The 25003-nt window shown below is 54.4% G+C and overlaps 1 protein-coding gene across 6 annotated transcripts in view; it reads left to right on the forward strand.

The window, feature by feature from the left end:
• Positions 1-25003, forward strand: part of STARD13 (StAR related lipid transfer domain containing 13) — a 225446-nt gene that overhangs the window by 177061 nt on the left and 23382 nt on the right. For all 6 annotated transcript variants that reach the window (XM_036011194.1, XM_036011195.1, XM_036011197.1 and 3 more), the window contains exons 2-4: positions 3017-3088; positions 5664-5745; positions 18642-18705. In XM_036011194.1, coding sequence (XP_035867087.1) covers positions 18673-18705 — 33 coding nt within the window. In that variant the 5' untranslated portion in view covers positions 3017-3088; positions 5664-5745; positions 18642-18672. The remainder of the gene's footprint in view (positions 1-3016; positions 3089-5663; positions 5746-18641; positions 18706-25003) is intronic.

A 25003-nucleotide genomic window follows, 5' to 3' on the forward strand; every position in this document is an offset into this window, starting at 1 on the left:
CCCTGCAGCCCTGGGGCTGCTGCAGGGGCAGGTCGGGGTGCACATGGGAACAGACAGAACTGGGGGGGTGGGGTTGTGACGGCCCTGCAAGCCGTCCGTCACATCACACCGCGTAGCAGGCGCACACTCAGACAGAGACTTTCATGCCCTCCTCAAATGTCACGCGGCTCTTCCCGGGCCGCTACTTGTGGAATGGCAGCACTGGCAACAGGGATTTCTTTTCCAGTCCTTTCGGCCACTGCAAGGGTCGCGTGCCCTGGGGGGAACTTGGGCATCCGGCTGATAGGTTCTAGCAGGGGCTGTGTGGGCTCGGGAGACTTGGAAGGCTTTTATTCTTCTCCACCTCAGCTCGGTAGGCGAAGTCGAATTTGGTCGGGGTTCGTGATGCCGGGTCGTTAGGTTTGTTTGCTTTGTCCCTGGGTGGCAAACGAGAGAGTTCGTGGTGCCCCTAGGTTGAGATATCCAGGTGTTTGGCCTGCAGCGAGAGCGGGGGATGGGGTGGGGCTCAGGGACAGTACGGGAGCAGAATAGGGAGCCGCACAGCAGGGAGTGGGGGGGGGGAGTGATGGCCAGGAGCCCTGGCAGGGGTGTGGCTCCTCTTCATTTATTTTCTACTAATTGCAGTTTTTGTTGTCCGCTGACTCTGAGGCTGAAAAGCTGAATGCCTAATGCATTAAAACTAACAGCTTGTTTGAGGACGTGATTTAGCTGGGTTCTGCCTGAGATTTGATTATTCACGTTTATGTACGCACAGGATTTCAGTTTAGTGTCTGTGTTGCTCTTACAAAGTAAAATAGAATGAAGGGAGTTCGAGGGCCTCTCCGTGACATCTCCCAGGCCAGCCTGCGCCCTGTTCCTCGGCCCAGCCGGAGCCTCCAGTTCCAAGAGATGTTTTTCTGCAAGGACTCTGCTGCCCACCCCTCCCCCAGCTCACGCCCTGTCCTTCCTTCCCCGGTGTCTGGGCCACACCCACCCCCACCCCTTTCCTGTGCCGGTGGAGTCCACACTGTTTCCTACGCTCGCTCACCATCTCCTCCGAGTCGCTGTGTTACGGAGCCCTGCCTCCTGGGTCCCCCCCCACCTCCGTTGCTCTGTGGTCTGTGTCTCTGGGCTGCTCCAGCCTCACGCCGCATTTCCTCGGCAGCAGAAGCAACCCTAGGGTAGGAAAAGGCACACTCTCCGTGGGGCTCTCATAGAAATCACAGAATGCGGTGCTCCTCTGAGACCCGCCGACCCGTCACTACGTAGAGCAAGTCGAGAAATGAGGTATTTCCTCGTTAGGAACCACCGTGTTGTAGGGAACTGAAAAGCAGATTGGGAGCTCGAACATCTCGAGGGCCAAGCGTGCGGAATGTTCTGCAGTGACTCCGCGCGTCGTCTGTGTGCGGCCGGGAGAGCGCACCTTTGCGCCCCCCTCCCCCCACCGCAGTTCCTGGGTGACCTTCTGAGCGACAGCTTTCCCTCTCACCTGAGTGCCACGCAGCACCTCGGAGGCACCCAGGAACTGCCACCCAGTCAGCCAGCTCCGTCCAGCTCCACTGACGGACCTGAACTTGAGGGTCTCGGCGACGCCGCTGCGGAGAGAGGTGCTCCCCACGGCCTTCGCCTCCGGCTGGGGGCCCCCCGGCGTTTCTGAGCGGCACAGACACGGCGGGAATGAGCGCCCGCAGCCGCCGTGTCGGGGGAACACTCAGGGTTTGGACACTGTCCACCACGGCAGTGACAGTGGCTTAGGGATGCCCGACGCAGCAGGCACTCAAGGACAGAAGCCCCCGGCAGGCTGCATTCCCCTGCGTTGGCTGGCAGACCTCGGTCGCACCCAGCCAGGTGCGTGGGCCGGGAACGCAAGTGTCTGCTCTTCCCTGCGGGGCCCGCGCCGGGCCTGGCCGTCGGCTCATTTTCTAGCACGCGGCGGTCACCTCTGTCACATGACACACGACGCCGTACAGACAACGAGCTTTCCCCTGGACACCCGGGCTCGGCCCCACGGCTGACGGCCGGCCGTGGCAGTGCCCCGCCCCCAGTCCCTGCACACTTTGGCTTTGGCTGTGGGGCCAAAGGAGCACAGAGTGAACACCATCACAGCCCCCGGCCACAGGCTCCTGACCAGCAGCAGAGGAGGGGGCCATCCTGATAAGCCGTTTCCTCCCGCTGGGAGGACTCGAACTCGGGACAGACGAACTTCATTTCCCTGGCATTTGCGTCTATCTAATGTGGTGGCTGGGACATGATCCAGGACTCACAAGGTCAATACCGTGCAGCCCTCCTCATCTCCTGGTGGTCCCGTGTGCTGGGGGAAGGTCCCCAGCGAAAATGGTCCCCAAGGGGAGTCACCGGCCTCCTGGGTGTGGCCCCCAGAGGTCCTAGCAGCCCCTCAAACCCATGTCTCGGGTCCTGGTAAGCCGCTTCTCTGCAGGGAGAGGCCGTTCTGATGCGCCCCGTGAAGGGTCATCTTGTTGGAAGGTGTTGGGAATTGTAAGCCTTTTGAAGGTTAAAGAAATAATAGTACATTGGATTTCTGTAATACCTTTCTTCTTCAGGAAATGCATGCTCCTAGGGTACCCGGTTGTATTCTTTCTTTCACTATCCCAAGAGTAAGCGAATAAGGGAATGTTCCTAAATATTCCTAGCCTCCTCTTGGAGGGTCAACACAAGTGTTTTAAGAAAAGGACCCCAGGGAACGGTTTCCCCCTCCCTGGTCCCGGGCTTCCTGGTGTGTCTATAGAGCCGCTTTTCCCCGCCCGACGCTCCGCCCCTGTGGTCTATCATCTGTGGTTTCGTCGTTATCCGCGTGTGTAGGGGTCGACAGTGCGGACCGTCTTCCTAGACGCGCGCCGGGAACCCGGGCGACGCGCGCTCGTCTGACACCCGTTTCCGGGAGGCCCATCCGCCGCACCTGCCCGGAACAGCGTGGCCTTGCGACGGCGTGCACCGCGCCCCCAGGGTCTCCCGAGGCAGAAGGGGGGTGCCAGCGTGTGGCCTCGGGACTCACCCTTCCCCCTCTTGTGTTTTCCAGAAATCGAGGCAAAGGAAGCATGCGACTGGCTCCGGGCCGCCGGGTTCCCGCAGTACGCCCAGCTGTACGAGGGTAGGTCCGCCCCCCTCCCCGTTCGCCGCGAGAGCGAGCGGGTGAGCGCCAGAGCGCGCGGCCCTGCACGGTGCTCTGGTGTCCGGGTCTTCTCTCACCTTTATTTTATGTAACTCCGCCTCCTTCCCTCGGCTTTGCCAGGACCAGGCTGCTCCTTTTTCCTTCCCTTTCCTCCCCTTTCTTCCTCTCCCTCTCCCCTCCCCTCCTCTCCTCCTCCCCTCCCCTCTCTTCCTCCCCTCCCCTCCCCTCCCCTCCCCTCCCTACCCTGCTGCCCATTCAGAAATGAGCCTTGGCCAAGCTCTGCCCTCTCTGGTCTCAGCTCCTGGCCACCAACCCCGACTCTGCCCCTCCCATCAGCATTCTGCCATCAGCAGCCCCCTGCACTAACTTCCTCCTCCCCCTCCTCCCCTCTCTCCTCCTCCCCCTCCTCTTCCTCTTCCTTCTTTTCCTTTTTCCTCTTCCTCTTCATCTTCTTCACCACTTTCAGTTTTCTTGCAAATACAATAAATTAGGCGTTGATAAATTTCTTACAAATAACAAAACCAGCCGTCATCTCGAGACTTATGGTCAGTGCTGCTTCCTGTATATGACCGTGTTTAAGATACAGTTCTGGTCCGATGTGAGGCGGGGGGGTAAGTGAGGTGCTTTCATTGCCAGTGTAACCCTTCCTGCCGTTGATGTTTTCACTGACAGTTAATAAAATTACTCCCTATGTCTTACCTATCCCTTTATTAGAACCAAGGCTTCTAACGACTTCTCGGGTAGTCCGTGGTCGGGGTCCCAGCAGTACGCCGACGGCGCACTCAGAATGGTCAGAGCAGGACCGATTTCTGAACGTGTCCGTTCGACAGTTCATTGCAGGCTGCTGGAGACATAGCAACTTCTCCTCCTGGTGGCAAAACACTTGTGTAGGGTAGAAAAATCAACGAAATTAATCCGAACTCATGGCAAATCCCATTCACTCACCTACAAGCTCTGTTTTTGAGCTTAAAAAGCAAACCAAAATAAAAACCACCTACCTATTCTGCTTCTCTTGCCTAAATTCTGTGAGGATAGAGGACAGCATATCTCTTCGTGTGCTTTGAAGTCTAGAAGCTCTGATAAGAGTTTTCATAGAATTGTAGCCTTTTAGGCAAGAAAGGGTCTCATCGCTTGGGTCTAAGCAACCCTCACGCCCTGCCCCTCCCCCGCCACTCCCAGCTCTGATTATGAAAGCGAGCCCCAGAAAGGCTGAGAGACTTCTCCAAGGTTAAAAGGTTGAAGAGTCAAAATGAAAAATACAGTTTCTTGAGCTCTTGCTGCAGCGTATTTTCTACTATGATGTGCATTCTCTTTGTAAACCCAAAACACTATGGGATTTCGACGTGAAGGGTCCCTAAGTGGCTAAGAATTAAAAGATGCTTTGTGAGGGCGAGGTGCCAGTGAGGTTGTGTTTAAACCATATTCACGGAATACATGTAACACGGGTAATAGCAGACACTATGTAGAGCTCGCCTCGGGCCAGGCTCTGGTCACACTGTCCATGAACACCCACAGCACAGTAGGGATCGCAGTCACCATCACCCCATTTCACGGTGAAGAAGCCGGCCCAGGAGAGGGTCAGCGCTGTGCGCCCAGAGCCGGGGCGGGAGCCGGGGCTGGCCCAGGCGTCTCTGGCCCTCACCCCCACACAGGGTCCCTGCCCAGCAGCGCGAGGCAGTCTTCATCCTGGCACCACCCAGAATTCACTCACACCGCTCTTGTCACCAGAGGGGGACGTGTTTCTGTCCCCAGCTCACACGAGCACTCAGACACCCTTAGATGGAGTACGAGTGGCGGGGCGCGAGCAGAGCAAAGTATAACGTGGGAGCGGGAAAGGACGGCAGGGCAATGACGACGCACTGGCATCGTCCGTGAGAGGTGGCCGTGGCCTCTGGTCCAGCCACCTCCCAGTCCTCACCTCCCAGTGACAGGCGTCCTGACCTTGCCCGTGACCTCCAGCACCAGCATAAACAGACGATGGGGAAAAGTCATGATGATGACATTTCTTTTCTCTTTGGATAAAATCAGTTGAGTACTTTCCTTATACTCTAAAGAGAGCCAAGATTTTGCTACAAAAGAAAAAGTGGAGGCCATTGAGATTTGGGGACATTTGTTTTTTCTGAAGGACAGAAAGAAAAAAAAAACAGAAAAAACATCTGCTGAATGAAATGTTTCGAGAACTGGTCAGAACAGCGCTGAGAAGCCTTAGGTGGAGAGACACGGTGGAACAGCACTCCTCCGTGCCAGCAAGCGTTTGGCTAATTATGCGCTGTAAAGACGCAGGCATTTAGCATTCCGTCCTGTCCAAGGCCAAGGTTATTCTCATATTTCATTCTTCCTTTGCGCCCCGAAAAGCATTTATTGTGATAAAAATAAAACTGCTTGCCATCTTAAAGAACACCAACACACTCCTCCCCCCTTGGGTGGGGGTGGGGGGAGCTGCTGTAAAGATCACGCGTGTACACACACACGGGGAGGCCCGGAGACCTGTGCCTGTCGGATGAAACAAGTCACGTGACGCAAACCCCTTTGTCTCCCTCTCTCTCTGTTCCAGATTCACAATTTCCCATCAACATTTTGGCTGTCAAGAACGATCATGATTTTCTGGAGAAGGACCTTGTAGAACCTCTTTACAGGTAAACCGGGTGGAGCGTTTTGTTTATTTCTGTCGTCTCCGACAGAGATGACGGCAGGGGGGACGAGTTCAGGGGTTCGGTAGACACCCACTGCGTGCTGCTCTGGGGAACGCCCGGGCCCAGGTTCTCGGCGCACACCACAGTGAGCACGACCAGACCCGACCTCACGGAGCTCGAACCTGAGTGGGAGGCTTCAGAAAATGGACTGGACAGCAGAGAGAGTGGGAGCTGTGATAACGGAGTGGTCCCTACGGCGGCTCTGTCTCTAGAGATATCAGGAGGTAGAGCATTGGGCTGGAGGTGTGCGCACTGGGGCTCTCGAAGCCCATCGGAGCGGCTGGTGAGACAGAGGCCACAGGAGCAGTCGCGGCGGGATGGCCGCAGGAGGCAGGCAGGGGACCGAGGCGGAGGTGGGGGGCGCTGGGCTGAGTGGAACCCGTGATGTGAGGTTCCTTCCCTGTGTGTGCGTGCCGCCGAGAGGCAGACGCCCTCATGGCCAAGAGCGGGAGGCGGGCAGAAGGAAGACCTGCAGGCGCTTCTCAGCTGGGAGACCGACGGGCAGTGAGTCAGACCTCACGCGGCCGAGCAGCCGGGGGCTGCGGTCTCAACTCACTCTTTCCCTCGAGCGCACAGTGACAGGGCTGGTCTCGGGTTTGAGGTTTATTTAGGCTTCATGGGCAGTGCCATTCTCACGCGTGTTTGAAATGCTGAGCTAACTCGGAGTCCTAAGGGGGTGGGGAGGGAGCAGGGGGGCCCAGAGGGCCCCTGGCCTCTGACTGGTAGACGAAGGAAGACGAGAGGCCTGTGGGGCTGGGGATCCGGTGGGCTCTTGGACGGGTCACCCCTGGGGATTTTCTTCCCCCGTGGTTTTCTGGGGTTTCTCGCCTGCGGGGACAGATGATGCCCTCGGTCCCGGTTTAGCCTGGGGGAGTCGTTGAACAGAGCCACCTGTTTTGGGGGGAGGTGGTTAGTGCCACCTTTTTGTTTGGCTTGGAAAGGTGTGTCCCGAGGATGCTGATGGCAGGGGGGACCCCCGCCTGGCCCGGACTCTGGACAGGCAGCTCTCGTGTTCGGTTCTCAGCAACCAGACAGACTGACTGTCTTTGCGGAAGGTCAGACCTCTGTGGTGGCGACCACACCTCACCATGGCTGCGCTTAGTCAGGCAGTGCTGGCACACAGTAGGTGCTCTGGAACTGCATGTAACTGCATGTCCACACAGTACACACAGTTTCTGTGATTGTCACAACCACAGTTGTAGTTCTGTCTGGACGTTTGGGGTTGAATTTTTAATTGAAAAATATTTTGCCCCGGGAGTAATACAAATCTAGCTGCAAATCCAAGCGCCCAGACGAGCTCATTGACACTGGGACTGTATCTGAATGCTGGAATAGCCAAGGGGTCAAAATCACTGGCAGAGGTCGTCACCTTTAGGGCAAACTGCAGCAAATCAAAGGTCCCGGATGAGATCCTTAAGGAGAAGCAATGTGTTCTGTTTGCATTTGGATGTTCGGGGGTCGCTCAGATCGCTGACACAGGGCCGGATGCCCAAGGTGGTGTCTGAACCATCAGCCTGTGAGCTACCTGCACGCTCACGCTCTTAGGAAGCACCAGCTCGCTGGGCGTGCACAAAGCAGGGACATTCGCTCCGTTCAGCTCTGGCTAGTGGGGGTACAGGGCTGACCAGGTTGTCCTGTGCATCCCCCAGTGCCCGTCACGTTTGGGAGAGTCATTAATGACCGTGATTTCATTGTCAAGACATTAATTGAAAACACTCAACATTCTACCATGCGGGAGATAACCGACATACTCAGAATATCCAAACCAATAAAGTTACTGGTGAAAGTGAACAATGTGTCTTATTTTGATGGAAAAAACCACACCGACCTTTCGGCCAGCCCAGTACAGAAGTCCTGAGTGTGCGTGAGGTCACCCGGGGACAGCAGTGACAGCCAAGCCAGTGAAGGGGGAGGGGACCACAGGGACATCTGGGGACCCACCCCCAGGGGGCAGCCAGGTGAGGGAGCCCAGGGTGCCGGGGAGTGAGCGCCACCCCCCCCCCGCCCCCCGCCAGTGACCTCTGGGCTGTTTCCATTTTCCTTCCCGATTTTGAACTTCTCTCCGCAATGTCTGGTCGTGACCCCTGTTTCAACCTGGCCTTGTTCTCACCAGATCATCTGCCTGCGGTGCAAGTGCTGCCAAGAGTTTAAAAGCTCGGAGTTTAAAGGCCGAGGGCGCCTCCTTTGCCAGTGCCAACACAGGCCTCTGTGGACTTAGAGTCGGTCTGAGCCCACGCAGTGCGAGGGGCCCGGGGCAGCCTGCGAGGGTTTTTACTGTCGGGCCGCTGTGGCCGTCCTCCGCTGCAGGCTTGCCCGCGGGGGGGCTCCCACGCCCGCCTGACCCCTGTCCGTCGGAGCACCTGACCTTGAACACCATTTTCCGGAAGTGTAATCACCGCGTGGTGACTGTACCTGACAACCCTGCATTGCACATTTGGAAGGTGCTGGGAGAGACCTTAAAAGTTCCCGTGCATGCAAACAATTGTGATGACATAGCAGCGAAGATGGGCTAATCCTGTCGGGGTGATCGCTTTGCAGCATCGACAGCTGCCAAGCCACCGTGCTGTGCGCCTTAAACCTACACAGCGTTGTACGTCAGTTATGTCTCAGTTTAAAATGTGTTCTCTTCCGGGGGTCACACAGTCCCACACACACCCTCCCCCCGCCAACACCATGCACGCCCGCCCTTTTCTTTGCATAACTGGCTCTTTCCACGCTGCTTCTTCGCTTCTCTCCCTCGCTGGGGCGGGCGCCCAGGGACAGCTGTTTGTGGGGGCTGGGCTGGAGGAGAGGTCAGGTGCAGAGCAGGGCGGGGGTGTGGCCTGCGCTGGGTCTGCAGTGGCAGAGTGACTGCCACTTGTGGACTCCGAGGACAGCCTTTTCCCCCTCCTGCTGGCTGGCTGGCTGGCGGGCCTCCCACCCTGCTCTGCAGGCTCTGGTCTTTCTGTTTTGTGGACTCCTGGGTGTGGGGAGACCTTTCCCAGGCCCTGCGCTCCACCCGCCCGCCTGCCCAGGAGGCCCGGCCGCTCCCCGGCAGTGGATTGGATCCTGGCTCCCCAACACTAGTCAGGCCTCCGTGACTTCTTTCTGAACTTCTTAGGGCTGAACCCGGAACGCCCCTGAGCAGGCAGGGCTCGGGCTCCACCCGGGGCAGGGCAAGCAGTGAGGACTGCGGCCTGAAGCAGAACCACAGGCTCCCGACCACGCAGAGGCCCTGCCTGACATTCCTCACGTGCCTCTGGCAGGAGCACAGGGCCGTCACAGGACACTGGTCGGTTCGGGAGGCCTCGGAGCGACCTGAGGTCAGGGCCCTGAAAAGTGCAGCGGGAACCTAAAGCGTAGGGAGCGGAGGGTTCCGTGTCTTTCCTGTGCATCTGCAGGACGGGGACCTGCGGGGGCTCGGTGTCTGTGACAGCCGTGGCCCAGACCACCCTCCAGGCACCCTGGCTGTCTCGGGAACACGCTGCACTCACGAGTGCCCTGCCCTCCCAGCATGACGCCGGCCACCGCCCTTCCTCGTTCTCCTCTGCGCCCCTGGGTCCTGGCCCCCTGGCCGTCCTCTCTCCCGGGTCCTCCCAGCTGTGGGCTCCAGCACCCCCCGCCCCACTCAGGCTGTGTTTGGCTGCGGTGCCGGGACTTTGCACCGGTTTCTAAGTCCTCGGTGGTGGGGGCTGCGTCTCACTCAGCGGCGCATCCCGAGTGCGGGGTGCTCTGTGGATGGTACCGGGCTGGAACTCAACAAATGTCGGTTCAGTGGGGCTGGAGCCTGGAAGAAAATAACCTGTCAGCTCACGGATTATTTTATTATTCTTGTTTATTGCTTCTACATGTTAAAGAATATTACGCTATAGTAAGTCATTCCTTTTCTGCTCAAAATATCCTAAATCTCTGTTGTTCGTAGCTCAGCTTCTTTTTTTTTTTTTTTAAGATTTTACTTATTTATTTTTAGGGAGGGGAGGGAGAGAGAGAGAGAGAGAGAGAGAGAAACATCAGTGTGCGGTTGCTGGGGGCCGTGGCCTGCAACCCAGGCATGTGCCCTGGCTGGGAATTGAACCTAGGACACTTTGGTTCCCAGCCTGTGCTCAATCCACTGAGCTATGCCAGCCAGGGCCTAGCTCAGCTTCTTAAAGGAAGCCTCTGGGCCCACAGTGCGTCTCCACCGTCTCTGAGTCCCGCCCTCTCCCTTCTCAGCCCCGCCCACTCGGGCTGATGTGGGATAAATCCCCGGCCACGCTTCCCCTCACCGGGAATGTCTTCCCAGCTTCAGACCACCACAAGGAGCAGCGGCTTCTCTCTCTCTCTTTTTTCCCATCTTAGCAAATCAGCTACTGCTGCTTTTTTTCTTTTTCAGCTTTGCCGAGGTATAAGTGACAAATAAAATTGTGAGATACCTCAAGTGTACGGCATGGGCGTCTGACACAGGTGCACGTTGCGAAAGGAAGAGCTGCACGCTTGGGTGTGTGCTGGAGAGGGTACCTGGGATTTCTGAGCTGTTTTCAGGAGGGTGACTGTGGAGGTAGGGTTGAGAACGAAAGAGCAGCAGGTGAAGAGCGATGGAAACGCAGATCACTTTACATCGGGCATTTCGAAGTCTAAGAATCAAAAAAGTTAAAAGAATAAAACAAAGACTACATCTTTAAAAGAGTAGACTTTATTTTTAGAGTCATTTGAGGCTCACAGCAAATTTGAACACAAAGTACGGACAGTTCCTGTCCACCCCGGACCCTCCCATACACAGCCCCCCTCAACCGATGAGCCTACACTGACCCTACATGGTTGTCACCCGAAGTCCGTGGTTGACATTAACGGGGTCCGCTCCTGGTCTTAGGCGTGTGTTCCATGGGCTCTGACAGATGTCTAATAGCGTGTGTCTACCGTCACAGCGCCACCCGGTGTGGATGCACTGCCTTAAGAATGGAAGCCACGGGCCTTTTTGGGGGTCTCTGTCGTCGCCTCTCCCCAAATGTCAGAAAGGTGGCATCACACAGCCGGTGGCCTTCTCACCCTGGCTCCCTTCACTTAGTGACGTGCACTGAAGTCTCCTCCGTGTCTCCTTGAGGCCGATGGCTCACTTTTCAGCACTGAATCATAGTCCTGGGAGCTGTCTGGCTGGAGGTACCACAGGGCGCTTATTCACTCCGCCACTGAACAACATCTCGGTGACTTCCGAGTTTTCGCGGTGATGAGTACAACCGCTGTGAACACTCCTGTGCAGGTTTTCACATGGACCTAAGTTTTCACCTTCTGTGTGGGTACATGCCGGGGAGCACAGTTGCTCAGCCCTGTGGTTAGGGTACGTTTGGCAGGAAGACACTGCCCAACTGCCTGCTGATTCGGAGGTTCGCCCGCGATGGATGAGAGTTCCCGCCACTCCCCATCCTCGCCAGCGTCTGGTGTTGTCGATGTTTTAGGGTTTGGTCGTTCTAATATCTCATTTGTGTTTTTTTAAGATTTTATTTATTTATGTTTAGACAGAGGGGGAGGAAGGGAGAAAGAAAGGGAGAGAAACATCAATGTGTGGTTGCCTCTCATGTGCCCCCTACCAGGGACCTGGCCCGCAACCCAGGCATGTGCCCTGACTGGGAATCGAACCAGTGACCCTTTGGTTCGCAGCCCGAGCTCAATCCACTGAGCCACACCAGCCAGGGCTGTATCTCGTTGTCTTTAATTTGCAATTCTCTAATGCCATACGATCTTTCCACACGTTTATTTACCATCTGCACCTCTTCTTTGGTGAGGGGGTCTGTTCAGATCTTTTGCCTGTTTTTTAATTGAGTCACGTAGTTCCTTATTCAGTTTTAAGAGTTATTTGTGTATTTTACAGTTCTTTATCAGGTAGGTTTTTGGCAAATATATTTTTCCAAGTCCGTAGGTTATCTCTTCATACCCTTGACAATGTCTTGCACAGAAGAGAAGGCTTAATTTTCATAAAGTCCAGTTTATCAATTATTTTTAGAGAGTGTGCCTTTGGTGTTGTATCTACACAGTCACAACCAAAACGAAGGTTGTCTAGGTTTTCTCTCATGTTATCCTCTGCGAGTTTCGTTCTTTCTGTCCACAGCCAGGTTTGCGATCCGTTTGTGGTTCACGTCAGTGAGCGGCAGAGTTTCCGTCTGGATGGACGGGGGGGGAGGGGGCACAGGGAGATGTTCAGTCGTCTTGACCCCGTTTCTTGCAAGCCCGTCTGCTCTCCACTGTGTCCCTTTGTCACAGCTCAGCTGGCTCTAGTTGTCTGGGTCTATTTCCGGCCTCTCTGCTTCGTTCCATTGATCTGTCTACCTGGTCTTTCGTCACTAGGACTCCGTCTCCATCGCTGTAGCTGTAAAGTAAGCCTCGAGGTTGGGTGACGTAACTCCTCCACCTTCGTTCTGCTTGAAGACGATGTTGGCCATTCTGGGCTTTCTGCCTCTCTGTGTAAACTTTAGAATCTGTTTGTTGTTTTATAACATGTTTTTTTTTAAACTGGACACTTTAAACATCACAGTGTGCTGACTCTCCAACCAGATCCCCCCTCCCCAAGGCTTCGTGTTGTTGCTGTGTGTCCAGTGACTTGTCACAACTAGTTCTCTGCAGTCCGAGTCATCCGCTGTCTCTGCTTGGTTAGCCCCGTGGGCAGCCAGTGGCCGGACAGAGGTTTCCGTAAGCGGCTTGCAGCCGTGCGCTGCCCAGCCTTTCTCACGGGGCTCTGTGTGTATCGGGCTGTGGTTTCGCGCTCCAGCAGGACGCTGGTGGTTCTGCCCGAGCCTTTGCGTCCTGCTTGTGCAGATCACCAAGGTCAGACAGAGGTGATAAATTAGGACTTTGTCAAGCCCTTCCCGGACCTGCACACAGTCCTTCATATGCACTTGGCCTTCTAGATGTCTCAGGACATGTCAGAACCTAAGTCCCCTGGGGACTTCCCATTCCCACACCTGTTCCTCTTCTTCCCGTGGCTCACACCTTGTTCGGCCCAACCAACCGTCACCACCGCTTCAGGCAGCTGTGATGTGGAGTGATTGCCACTGATTGGTTTTGGCAACCCCCCCAGGAAGAGGCTGTTCTCGGTGATGAGCTCGGAATCGGGTTAAACAAGGACAAGCCCCGTGAACAGGGGCACTCAGGGGATTGCCGACGGCTCAGATAGTGACGGCGCTGCAGCATCGGAGCTTTGGGGGGGTCACACCCGTTCTGCACCCCCCCCCCGGGGGGGCTGCTGGGTGCAGAGTCGCACCACTGCTCCGCATGAGATTCTGCTGTTTTTCAAAACTCCTGCAGCTCCGGGAAAAGGAACATGGGAACGGGGCATGTTCGGCTGCCCCAAAGCACACTGTTCTTACATAGGTTCCACTGTTTTCCAATAGTACTTAGATTGTTACAAGCCTTCACTGATTTTCAGAGCTCCTGAAAAGCTTATTTTGGAACTTTGCCTTTCACTGACTAACTTATCTCACTCAGCATAACACCCTTTGGATTGTCCATGCTGTCACAAATGGTAGGACTTCATTCATTTTTATGGCTGAGTAATATTCTGTTGTGCGGTCTGTATGTGCCACAGCTTTTTATCCGCTCACCTGTCGGTGGGCACTTTGGTTGCTTCCATAACGCTGCGATGCACATAGGGGTATGTATATTCTTTTGAACTAGTGTTTTTGGTTCCTTCGGATATATTCCCAGAAGCGGAACCCCCAGGTCATAAAGCAGATCCACAGTCACTTTCCTGAGAACCCACCCTGCTGTTTTCCACAGCAGCTGCACCCGTCTGCACCCCCGCCAGGAGTGTGGCCTCTCTAGAGCCAGATACACAAACAAAATGGAGATGGACTCACAGCCACAGGGAAGGGGCTGGTGGTTGCCCGAGGAGACGGAGGTTGGGGGATTGGCTGAGAGAGGTGAAGGGACTGGGGAGAACAAGCTGGTGGTTACAGACCGTCATGGGGGTGTCGAGTACAGCACAGGGAACACGGTCGGTGGCGGTGTAGTCACTGTGTAGGGTGCCAGGTGGGTGCCTGGAATGTTGGGGAGGAAACTTTATAGAGCATGTGACTGTCTAACCACTAAGCGTGGACTCTCGGAACTAACACAAAATAATATTGAAAAATAAAGTGGGGAGTTTTTTAAAGGCTTATTTTGACAATATCTGCCAGTATTCCTGCTGCTTTTATGGAGAAGCAGAGTTTGGAGATCTTGACACCCTCCTTCCCACTCATCTCGCCCACTTGCTTTATTGTTTCTTCGGCTTTATTGAAGTATAATTCACCTTCAGATGAAATCATCCACTTCAAGGACACCAGTGGACGAGCTTTATCGAATGCACAGTTAGGGAACTATGACCACGGTCGTGATACAGAACATTTCTGCCACCTCAGAAAGTCCTCTGCGGTTGCCTTGCAGCACCCACTGCTCTATCTCCGGCCCCACGGTCCTGCCTTTCCCAAAGTTCTGTGTAAACGCAGCCGTGGCCTGTGTGCCTGCTCCCTGCGTCCGGCTTCTTTCCCTCTGCACGATGCCTCTGAGACTCACCCGTGCTGCTGCTCGGATCAGTAGTTGGAGTAACTTCACATTACCGAGTATTTCGTGGCATGGACACACCACCACTTCCATATCCGTTTGCCAGTTGATGGGCATTTGGGTGATTTCCCCGTTTGTCTGTTTCATGAGCAACACTGCTGTGAAATTCAAGTGCGAGTCTTAGGATGCACGATCTATTTTATCTTGCACAAAGAACTAAGAGTAGAATTTTTCGGTCGGGGGCTGAGGGTGTGTTTAATGGTGGAGGACGTTACCAAGCCATGCCCTTTTGAAGTTTCAGTGGCGTAGCATCCTTGCTGAAACTCGGAAGAACAAGCATGTACCTTTGTAAGCACTAGGCAGTCCTTCCCTAAACAACCCCCTGGCAGAGCTGCCCAGCGAGAACACATGCACAGTCTATTCCACCCCGCAGCTGGCTCTTGGGTGGTGATGCCGGCACTCGGGGAGCTAGCCAAAGTGTGGGCTGCCAGCTACGGGAGCAAAGGCCAAGGGCGTGCCGAGGACGGCTTCAGATGAAACGGCCTTCCTCTCATGCAGTTGCTTGTTCTTTTTGACACCAACGAATGTGCAGGCTGTGGGCAAAGTGGTGAAGGCTGAAAACAGGGGGCGTCGTCCGATATTTTTAAGCAAATGAGCATCATGCTAAGGAGTGGAGAGATAGGACAGGTTTTGATGGGGAGCATTGCAAGTGGTGGGGGAACCGATGAAGAGGCTGTCGCCTGACTCCAGGTGGGACAAGAGGGGCTGAATTAGGACCAAAGAAGAAGCCAGGCTTCAAAAATATCTCGGAAGTGTGATTGACAGGACCTCAGTAGCTCTTAAGGAAGGGCCTTAAGATGATTCTGGTTTTCCATGTGGGTGGCCTCCTTGGTTATACTTGCCATCAAGACGAGACATTAACTAGGGGAAACAGGCTTTCGAGAGAATGAGTTCAGTTTTGATGGCTGAGTTTGAGGGGTCAGCATGACCCCACGCACCAGTGGGACTAGTGAGCAACCAGCAGTGTAACCCTGGAGCTCAGGGGTAGGGGGGAGGCGGTCTGAGCTAGAGACAGAGGACGGGGCATCATTAGAGTCTAATTTATTCAAAGATGACGTAAGACATTTCAGCGTACCCATGGATTCTAAAAAATAACCAAGTTAGGGGCCAGTGCCGCCTGGAGATAGGACGGAGGTGGTGTCTAGAGAGATGGGAGGTGCCACCGTCCTGAATGCCAGAGATGACAAGAGGTTCAAGGAACGGTGAGGAGTAACCAGTGTCCACTGCTGCAGATCTGCCTGTGCCGAAAAGAAGCTTTGGAATTTGGTGACTAAACAATTATTGGTTAAACCTGGAGACGGCCCAAAACGTCCGTGAGCAAAAGGACAGGTAAGCCGGTGCTCTCTCTTCGTACGGCGGGACACTACTCGGCAATTAAAAAGGAGGATTACTGCTGTACTCAACAACGTGGATCAACCTCGAAAACATTGCGTTGAGTGAAAAAAAAATTAAAAAGCCAGAAACTAAAAGAGCATAGTGTACAAGCTCATTTATATGGTGACCAGTCCACAGAGGACAGAAATCAGAGACCGGATGTCCCCGGGGGCTGCTGGGAGGGGATGCAGGGGGAGAGGCAGGGGAAGGGCTTGATGGGAGAGGAGTGTTTTCTGATGTGAAGACACAGTCTCACCTCCTTTGAGGGTAGCTGCCATTGCCAAGGCATATTGAGTAGAAAACTTAAGATCCATGCATAACCAGAACACCAAAAAAAAAAAATCATTTGTCCGAGATGGGAGCTGGGACGCCTGAAATAGCCGGCTTCCAAATTCCCCACTGAGTTACAGAGACGTGCCTTTACAGAAGCAGGTGGCCATATGGAGAGATCACAGCCACCGAGTTTCAAAGCACAAAACCAGAAACGTGGAATGGAGAACTAGCAAGCCCAAGAAATAAAATCCAAGTGGTCAGTGGAGGAAGTCATAAAATGGACCCGTTTGCACTCTAGAACCCAAAAAAGCTCAAAAACGGGAAGTGAGGTTGAAGGCTGGCTAACAGGAAGAGGGCTGTTTAAGACTGTATTTAAAGTAGATTTATTTCCCCAACCTACGGTTCGGTGACTCCTCCCCCACCTCCAGCACAAGGCTGTGTGTTTATTCTCTGGAGAGGCTGAAATGGAAGTTCTGTGGACCACGGAGCATCAGCTGTGGCTGAAGGGGGTACTCTTTCAAAACCAAGGGCTTGAGCATCAGTCCACCTCCATTCTGAATACTGAAATCACTGGGCGTCTTGTGTGACTCAGCCCCAGGGTTCCGGGAAATATGCTGGAGAAGAGCCTCGGCCCCGTGAGAAGTGGAGTTCTGGGAGATCCGATCAGCCCCTGTTAAAACCAAAACAAAACCTGCAGATCCCAGCTAGAGCAGGTCAGAAGGCTGTACGAGAGACGTCTCCAAGGAAACCAAATTAATAGACCATCTGATATGTTTTAACACGCTTAGACAGTTAGATAATTGGGGAAATTTGAGTTTGAATTCAGGGATAAGTACATCAAACACTATGGAAACAATAAGTACATGTTTATTACCTCCTGGGATAATGAAATTTGAGAGTGAAAAAAAAAGTAAGCAGAGTACGGTGATAAATGCATGAAAAGCATTTATATGGCCATAATAAACCCTGAACATAGATTTATCCCCAAATTATGAAGTCGTGATGTAACTATGGTTATAAGAGGTAAAGGGTGTGATGTGTGGGAAGTGAGGGGGGAACAGCTGGTAAAAACAAAAAAGTAGAACCTCGTGTTTCATAGAACAGAGTGACCAGATAATGACTTCAACCGAAAACTCGAGAAGTAACAGTGCACACCTGTTGTCAGAGGCAAACACCAAATGAAACCGTTGAAAGAGCTGCCCCCAAAGAGCGGCACACGCGGCAGATGACATGAAGGGCCGTGTTTGACTCTTTAAACCATAGGCATGCAATGACTACGATTTTCAGAAAGCAAGCCAATAAAACAAAGTTGTAACGGTATTTGCAAAGAGAACTGCATGAAATGAGATCGCTGTGGATTGCACGAACACTGGGCCCATTCTCAGCCAACGGAGGACTTTGTAGGGAAGGGCAGTTCCTGGAGTTGCTTGGCGGAATGACAGGCAAGGTAGGATTCAGGGAAAATCAATAGTTCCTTTGCTTTGGGTAATTTCGGTGGCTCACTAATTGGTTAGTCAATTGCTGGAGACAGGGATGAGCGTAACGAGAGGCGCCGAGGGGAGGAGCATTGGCCGGGGTGAGAGGGGACACGGGGTGTGTCGGAGCACCACAGGTGGTGCCGGCTGTTGACTCAGGCACCAGGTTAAGGATCGGCTCAGAAAAGAATAGGAACATCTTTTTTTATGATGGAGGTAAGGATTAGTACGAGAAGTTGTGTCAAATAGCTTACATGAGGCCATAGTTTTCTCATCAGGGGTGGTGGCTAAGTCATCTGTTGAGAAACTGGCATCTTTCCATGGTCTGAGGTCGGGTGCCAACGGGAGGAAAAAATAAAGGGAATGCAGACAGCAGTTTTGGGAACCCAGCTGAGGACGAAAATCAAAGTGCGTGAATTAGTCAGCAGGGGCTGCCCGAACCAAAGACCGCAGAGTGGGTGTCATCGGCAGCAGACATTCATTTTCTCAGCGTCGTGGGGGCTGGGAAACCCAAGGCTGGGGGCCGGCAGGACTTGGCGTCCGGCTCGTCAAGGCACCGTGACTTGCCACTGTGCGCTCACACGGTGCACTGAGAGAGGCCGGGCTCTCCCCTGTCCGTTCCTGTAAGGACGGTTCTGGTGGGTCAGGGTTCACCCTGTGACCTCACCTGACTGCAGTCACTTCTGCCTGCAAATCAGGTCACCCTGAGGGTCAGGGCTCCAGTGTGACTTTGAGGGGACCGCAGCATGTACAGCATGGTGCTGTCACGTGAGTTCTTTCTCCGTTTGCAGCCCACAGCCAAGAGCAAGAGAGAAGGCAGGTGATGGACTGATGCAAATGTGGGACTCACAGACAGCAGACGGCTGGGGAGGGTGTGGCTGGGCGATGGAGTCCGGCTCCAGAGACCTGGAAGGAGGAGCAGGCAAAGGGCGGGGTTGAGATCAGGGGAGGGGCCTCCATCCTCAGGGCGTTGAGGTCGCAGAACGAGCAGGGACTCCCCTGCAGCGACCCCACCCCCCCCCCCACCCCCGGTGAGTGCAGCCCAGGCTCAGCACCTAGAGGCTGGCTCTGCACTTCCGGCTTCATGGGCAACGAGGGGACATTAGCAAAATACAGAGCAAATGGAGGGTCGTTAGTGGTAGCAATCATCACATTTTCCTTTCTTTTTAGGCGGCTAAACACGTTGAACAAGTGTGCCTCCATGAAACTTGATGTGAACTTCCAAAGGAAAAAGGTAGGTGTGCACGCTAACAGCCCCGGCCGCCCCAGCAGGAGGGGCGCGCATCCACGGACGCAACTCTCACCTGAGCGAAGGGATGAGGGGCGTGGCCGCCTGTGCCTGGTCTCCGAACATCCCACCTCATCATAACCGTTAACGGTCAACTGGGTCCATTATAAGCCCAGGCCGAGGTCTGTTTGACCATCTCTTTTTGCTTTAGTGTTTATCAGAGGCTTCGCATGAAGATGTAAAATGTCCTAATTCTTTATGGCAACCTTTCAGAAGTGTGTCGAGTGGCCAATGATGCATGCCACCGTCGGGTCGAGTACCCCACAGATGTTAGCGGAGGAGGGGAACTCGGGGAACAGCGTGGGTCTGTGCCAGAGGGACCTCTGCTTCGTCCTTTCCAACAGCATTTCCACTCAGGGACACTTCCGGAGCCGTCAGTTCCCGGGCAGGGTCGCCGCACACGGTCCCATGGAATTCAGTGCCGGGGGATTCTCTGTGTCCTAGAGAAAGAAAGTAAAACTCGCACAGGTGAAGTCACTCACCCGAGGTCTTTTTCGTACCCTGTGGCGCGAGCCGGGTCTCAGCCTCCGTCCACCCCGAGGCTCCTGCCGAAAGCGCTCTCTCTCTCTCACTGAATCCATCCTTGTAGGAAATGCAGAGTTCAGGCCATTCTCCGCTTCTTTTCTCATTTTTCGCCTCCAACACGTAACAAGCCAAGCCTCAGTGTATTTTGAAGAAGCAGAGAAAACATCTTTGCGTCCAAAGAAAGTGTTCTTTATCCAGACCTTCACAGAGAAATCATGAAACCGCACGGCTTGTAAGTCACTCCTGAGTAACCTGATCTTTAAAAATAGCCTCAGCCTGAATTTCTGCTCTAAAATAGTACCCAGAAGAGGAAAGGGAAAAAAAGAGAAGGAAGGAGCAAATGAATGTTGGTGGACCCCACCTTAAAACCAATTTGGGGTTTGAGCTAGAAACCCCAAAGATTTAAGCTAAGGAGGTAAAGTGCTGAAAAACAATAGGCAGAGAGATACACAAACACGAGCGGTTTGTCCGGGCCGAAGACCCCGCACAGACGTGGGGTTGAACGGTGTGAGCCCTTGAGCGGCTCACCACACCCGAGGCGGGGGTCAGCCCTCGCTCTGCCTGTGACACGTGGTTCCCATTAACGGAACGCAGCCGCGCCGGAGGGTCTGCCGTGCAGCCGGCCCCTGCGGCCGGCGCCCACGCGGACCTCTGGCTGCTGCGGTGTGTGACGAAAGAAACGCCCCGAACGGATGACGTGATTTGTTTACAGCCAAGAGGGGGGTGATCCTCCCAGCCCTCCCCAGCCTTTCCAAACCCGGCCTGGAGGCGGCCTTGAGTGACCTTCGCTAGCCCCCTGAGGCACCTTCACAAAAGCCCCTCTGTACATCGGCCCCTCGGCGCCTGACACATGTAGTTGACGCCGCAGGCTGGGCGGGGTGGCCCCCTCCCTCCAGCCCCTGCTCAGCGGTAGGCCTCACCCATGCATGCATGCACTCGAGTGGAACCTCGTACACGGGGGAGTCAGAGCCGGAAGTTCCACAACGTGTGGCCTTCACCCGCTCGTGTGCTCAGGGGTGACCAGCCGCTGCGGCTGTGGCGGCCCCTGACACACACCGTAGGCGAGCCCTTCCTTTTCCTGCAAAAAAATAAAAAATACAAAAAATAAATACAGTCTAGGAGTAGGCCAGCATTCCAAAAGTAGAAAGTGACACTCCAGAACCGAATACCATGTGAAGCTTCAACCCGCTTTGGAGTTTGTTTCTTTGGAGGAAAAGCAAGCAGCGCTTCCCCCAGCCACATCCCCACGTCAAACAACCCGAAAACACACCCTCATCTCTAACCTGCGCAGGCCCAGACGTGCGTGCTTCTGCGGAACGCCACCCCCCCCCGCCGCCCCCCCCCCCGTGTGGCCTGTCTGGGACCCTGTTCTCCTTCTCCTTTTGGGGCCACTGGGGTACGGAAGGGCTCTGCGTGCTCGCTCGGTGGTGTCTGTGGGGCGCGAACACTCACTCACACACACCTGCTGCGGGCCAGCCACAGCCCCCATCCCTGACCCCACGTGCCAGGTGCGGAAATTAAAGGGCAAGAAGGTAGCGAGTTGCCCACAGCCACACGCCGTTAGCCGAGGCAGGACCTGGGCCCCTGCTGGCCGGTCCCAGACCTTCAGAAGCCTGCTGCAGCCCCCGCGAGTGGCCCTGGCCGGGGACCTGGGCGTGTTTCCTCGGCAAAGTACGGGGGGTTTTAGAGGAGGGTCATTTCTCGCCATCTGTACTCAAGTCCACGCGTGATGTGATGTCTTCAGGGACGTTTGCCTCCGGGTGTCGGGCAGGGAAGGGGTCTCGAATCTCACTGCCCGACTGGCATTTTCCCTCGTGCGACTGTGTCTGAGGAGTTCGCTGGGTGGGTCCACCCAGGCAGCGGAAGCAGTCTAGGCGAGGAGGGTGACACTCACTGGTGTTCACCTGCATTAAGTGCCGTTTGGGAAGCGAGGGGAAAAGGGAGTCACGGCTGCCCGCACACCTGAGTTTCTCCTTGCAAAAGGGAGCTGTGGTCTCTCGACGATTCAGGATTTTCTTCTCATCTCAGGGAAAGTTCGGGGGAGACACGTGGCCTCAAGCTGGGCCGCAAACCTCGCTGAACAACCTGTCCAGCCTGGCCAGAGGCCTGGGCGGGGCCTCGGGACACCACAGGGGACCAGCCCGCAGCGCCACTCGCTCGGATGCAGGAGAACAGGCGTCTAAATGCCCCGGCAACTGTGGGTGGGCGCCGCTGGCAGCTGTGGGCCGTGCGGGCTCCTTTCCAGCGGGAAGGTGTGGCCACGTTCCCCTTGAAAAATATTCTTTCTAAACCTCCCCTTCGCCGTGTCTGGTTGGCCGTCATCTCTGAGGAATATATCATTTCTGCTAAGGATGTTCTCGTTTTCTGCAAGACCATACACGTCCGAGCTTCACCTAAGTGAAAAGCAAGGCCCACGCAAATGCCCCCAGTTCTCCGAAAAGTGTTTCTTCTTCACCATCACCTGCAAAATCTCCACGTGCTGTGTGACAGCATTGGCCCTAACACAGTTACGGTTCGTGTTTCCGTGGCATGACGTCATGGGGTCAAGCCCGAGACTGGGGACGCCAAGGGGCCGCGTGTGAGGTGAGGCCGGGGCAGGGCACACACGTGCCCAGGACTCTCCCCTAAGATTTCCCACGAGAGGGAGAGTGGCTTCTGAAGAAGCTTCTAGCTAGATTATAGTTTCCATAAAGCTCTCTGACCTCATGACCATGGTGGAGAGCACACAGACCCGTGGCTGACAGGCACCTTGCAGCCATTCCTCCTGGCCGGCACTGTCGGCGTCACCATCACCAAGGAGCCGTGGTCGTCAAGATTCCTGGCATCTCCCGCACTGCACTGCGTTGCACCCCCGGGACCTCCCGGCACCCAGGACACCTCCCGGCCGCCTCCCAGCAGAGGCAAGAGAGGGAAAAGTTGCTCATACTCCCGCATTTGTGTGGCTGGAGAGTCACCGTCTGCAGCGGAAGGACGCTGCATGTGGACCTCCTGGAACCACGGGCGCCCTGAGCTGGACCCCCTTCGGTCATCATCCCGAACCTCCCACCCGCTGCAGGGTGACTTTGCAGGGCAGCCCTCACAGGGCGGCACAGCCTGTGCTTGAAGCATCTACACAGGACGCGTCCGCGGCGCGGCGAGGCCGTCTGCCTCATTCTGATGACCCTGGGTCTCCCGCAGAGTACTCAGAAAGCTGGTCCGGTGCCAGCTCGCCCTCCGATCCCAGCCCTTTCACCTAGGGAAGCGCAGCACACAGATCTCGCTTCTGCTCCTCCTCTGGCCCGAGGCCAGCCCTCCGTGGCTCCTGCCTCTGTGCGGAACGTTGCGTTGCCGTGAAGTCGCCCGCGTGGTGCCAGCTACGACAGCACAGCCGAGTGGCCGCACCCAAAATATTGACTATCGGACCCTTGACAGAAAGTCTCCTTCCTCCTTCTCGGGCTAGCACGAGGTTTCCCAGACTGCCGGTGGGGAATGCTGTCTCTGTTTCATTGTGTTTTGTCGTGCGTTTCCAGTGTGCTTCTGACCATGACCCTTTTCTGAAGTCCCACACAGATGAGGTAGAAAGAGGAAATTTAAAAAAAAAAAGAAAGTTATGGAAAATAGAAGCCTAAGTGTCTTCTCAGACTCAACAGACTCGAAATTGCATTCCAGTAAATGCGATCAAAACAAATAGAAGGAGAAACAGAAAAGAATTACAGAATTCACATTTTTATTGGAAGTGTGCATAGGGCAGTTAATATGAAGAAGTCTGATAGTACTTCTAACTCTGTGGTTGTTCGGATCCCATAAGGAAACAGAAAGTTTCTTTTGAGAGAGCAATTCCCCACGTTAAATGCCTGTACTCGGACTTCAGCCGAACGCCGTGACTGTGAGTGTCCGTGACCTTGAGTTTCTTGTTCATTATCCCGTTTAGGCTGGACGGGCAGCACTGCTCACAGGAGGGAATGTATATCTAAAATGTTTTTTATTCTTTGTTTTAATATCAATCATTATGAAGAAACCAGTCTCGCCAGTCACGTGTTGGCTGGAATCACAAAAGAGGTTTGAAAGCAATTTTTGAAAGCCTCAGGTACTCCTTTTTACCTTTTTTCTAAATGAAATGTGTTGCTGTGTTTTCAAAATTCATTGTTAAGCGTCTCTTACTAGCCAATTCCGACAATCATCTTTCTGTCAGACAACCAATCCTGTACCCCTGGAGTTATGGTAGATCAAGACACCTTGAAATGTACATGCTGTAATGTGGACCTACTGTGCACAACACCCGAAACGGGCTCTACACTACTCAGTGACACCGGTCTGCTGACCATAACCTTGGAGAGCACGGCCTGGCCAAAGGGTGACAGACCTCGTAACGCTGACTCTCAGCGTCTGTACCCATCAAAGATTGGTTAGCCTGGGCACCAGCAGGCCCTTGATCACACTGTGAGTGACATCGCTCCCAAGTTCCTCATTTCCAAACCAAAACTATGAGTTCTTTCGGTCACCCTTCACAGGAAGTTGTGGCTCTCCGATGCTCGGCCATTCTGATTACTCTTCCCTAGAAATGCACCCCTTCCCCTGTGCCCCTTCCAAGGTGGCACTTAGAACAAGAACCCGCTGCTCCTGACATGGGTGACCCACGGGTGATCCAGTGGGCTGAGTCTCTGGAGTCCAGAGATCCGTGCATCCTAAAGTTGGGGACCAGCTTTGGTGGCCGCAGGGCGCGGCTCACTCACATAAATTTAAATCTGCTACAAGGCTCAAAGCTACGCATAGTAACTGCCGTCAAAACAAGTCTGGGCCATCCCGCACGCCCTCGACTTGACTTTCAAAGGTGGAGCCTTTCTATTTTACTCCATGAAAGGTCATCCACCTACCAGGCCACCCTTCCACTCTGTTAGGACCTCAGATGTCTCCGTGTCGCCCGTCTCTGACAGGGAAAATGGCCTTGATCTTGCCCTTTAAGGTTCACGTGGCATTTTCGCATCTCATCTCACTTGGCTCTGGTGACATAGCGTGCCAAGAGTGTGTTACGATGCACTGTTCCCACTTGACAGCTGAGAACACGGAGTCTCAAAGGGGTGCCTTGCTCGAGACCACCCGGTGAAGCACCCAGGGCCTCTTCACACTGTAAAAGCATGAGTCCTCCGGCTCGTTCCACTTATTTTTCAAGTGGACAGAACTTTGGGGCACCCTCCGGCGACCTCTCCTTCCTGTGTGCAGCCTCCTGCTCACGCTCTGGTGGAGTCACCTTGACCAGTTCCTGGCAAGACTCTCTGTAGCACCCAGCACAGTCAGCCGGGTCAGGAGAGCCTCTGGCAGCCCCCCAGGCAAAGTCCAGACGGGCCACGTCCATAGTATATATTCTCATGGTCTCCTACACCTTTAAGGTAGGAGAATAAAGTTAGTTTGGTGTTTCTTCTTCTCGTAAACTCATCTGACTCCTACCATTTCTCAATAATCGAAGTATTTGTTTTTAGCCTGAAAAAAATGATTACATGGATGAAATCTGATCCCCTCTTAGCCAATAAAAACACTCCACAATTATGGGCGGGGTTCTGCTGCGTGCCTGGCAGTCTGCTGGGCCCTGAGTGTATAAAAGTGAAATTCTAGTGCAGCGTGTTTCTCATAGTGTGAACCATGGCCCGTGAACGGGTTGTTAAATAAATGTGATGGGTCACAAACAACATTTTTCTGAAAAGGAAACAGGCTGAACTAGATGATAAAATGTCAGAGTACAGCT

Source organism: Phyllostomus discolor, chromosome 11 (assembly GCF_004126475.2).
Source record: "Phyllostomus discolor isolate MPI-MPIP mPhyDis1 chromosome 11, mPhyDis1.pri.v3, whole genome shotgun sequence".
Classification (NCBI taxonomy): Eukaryota; Metazoa; Chordata; class Mammalia; order Chiroptera; family Phyllostomidae; genus Phyllostomus; species Phyllostomus discolor.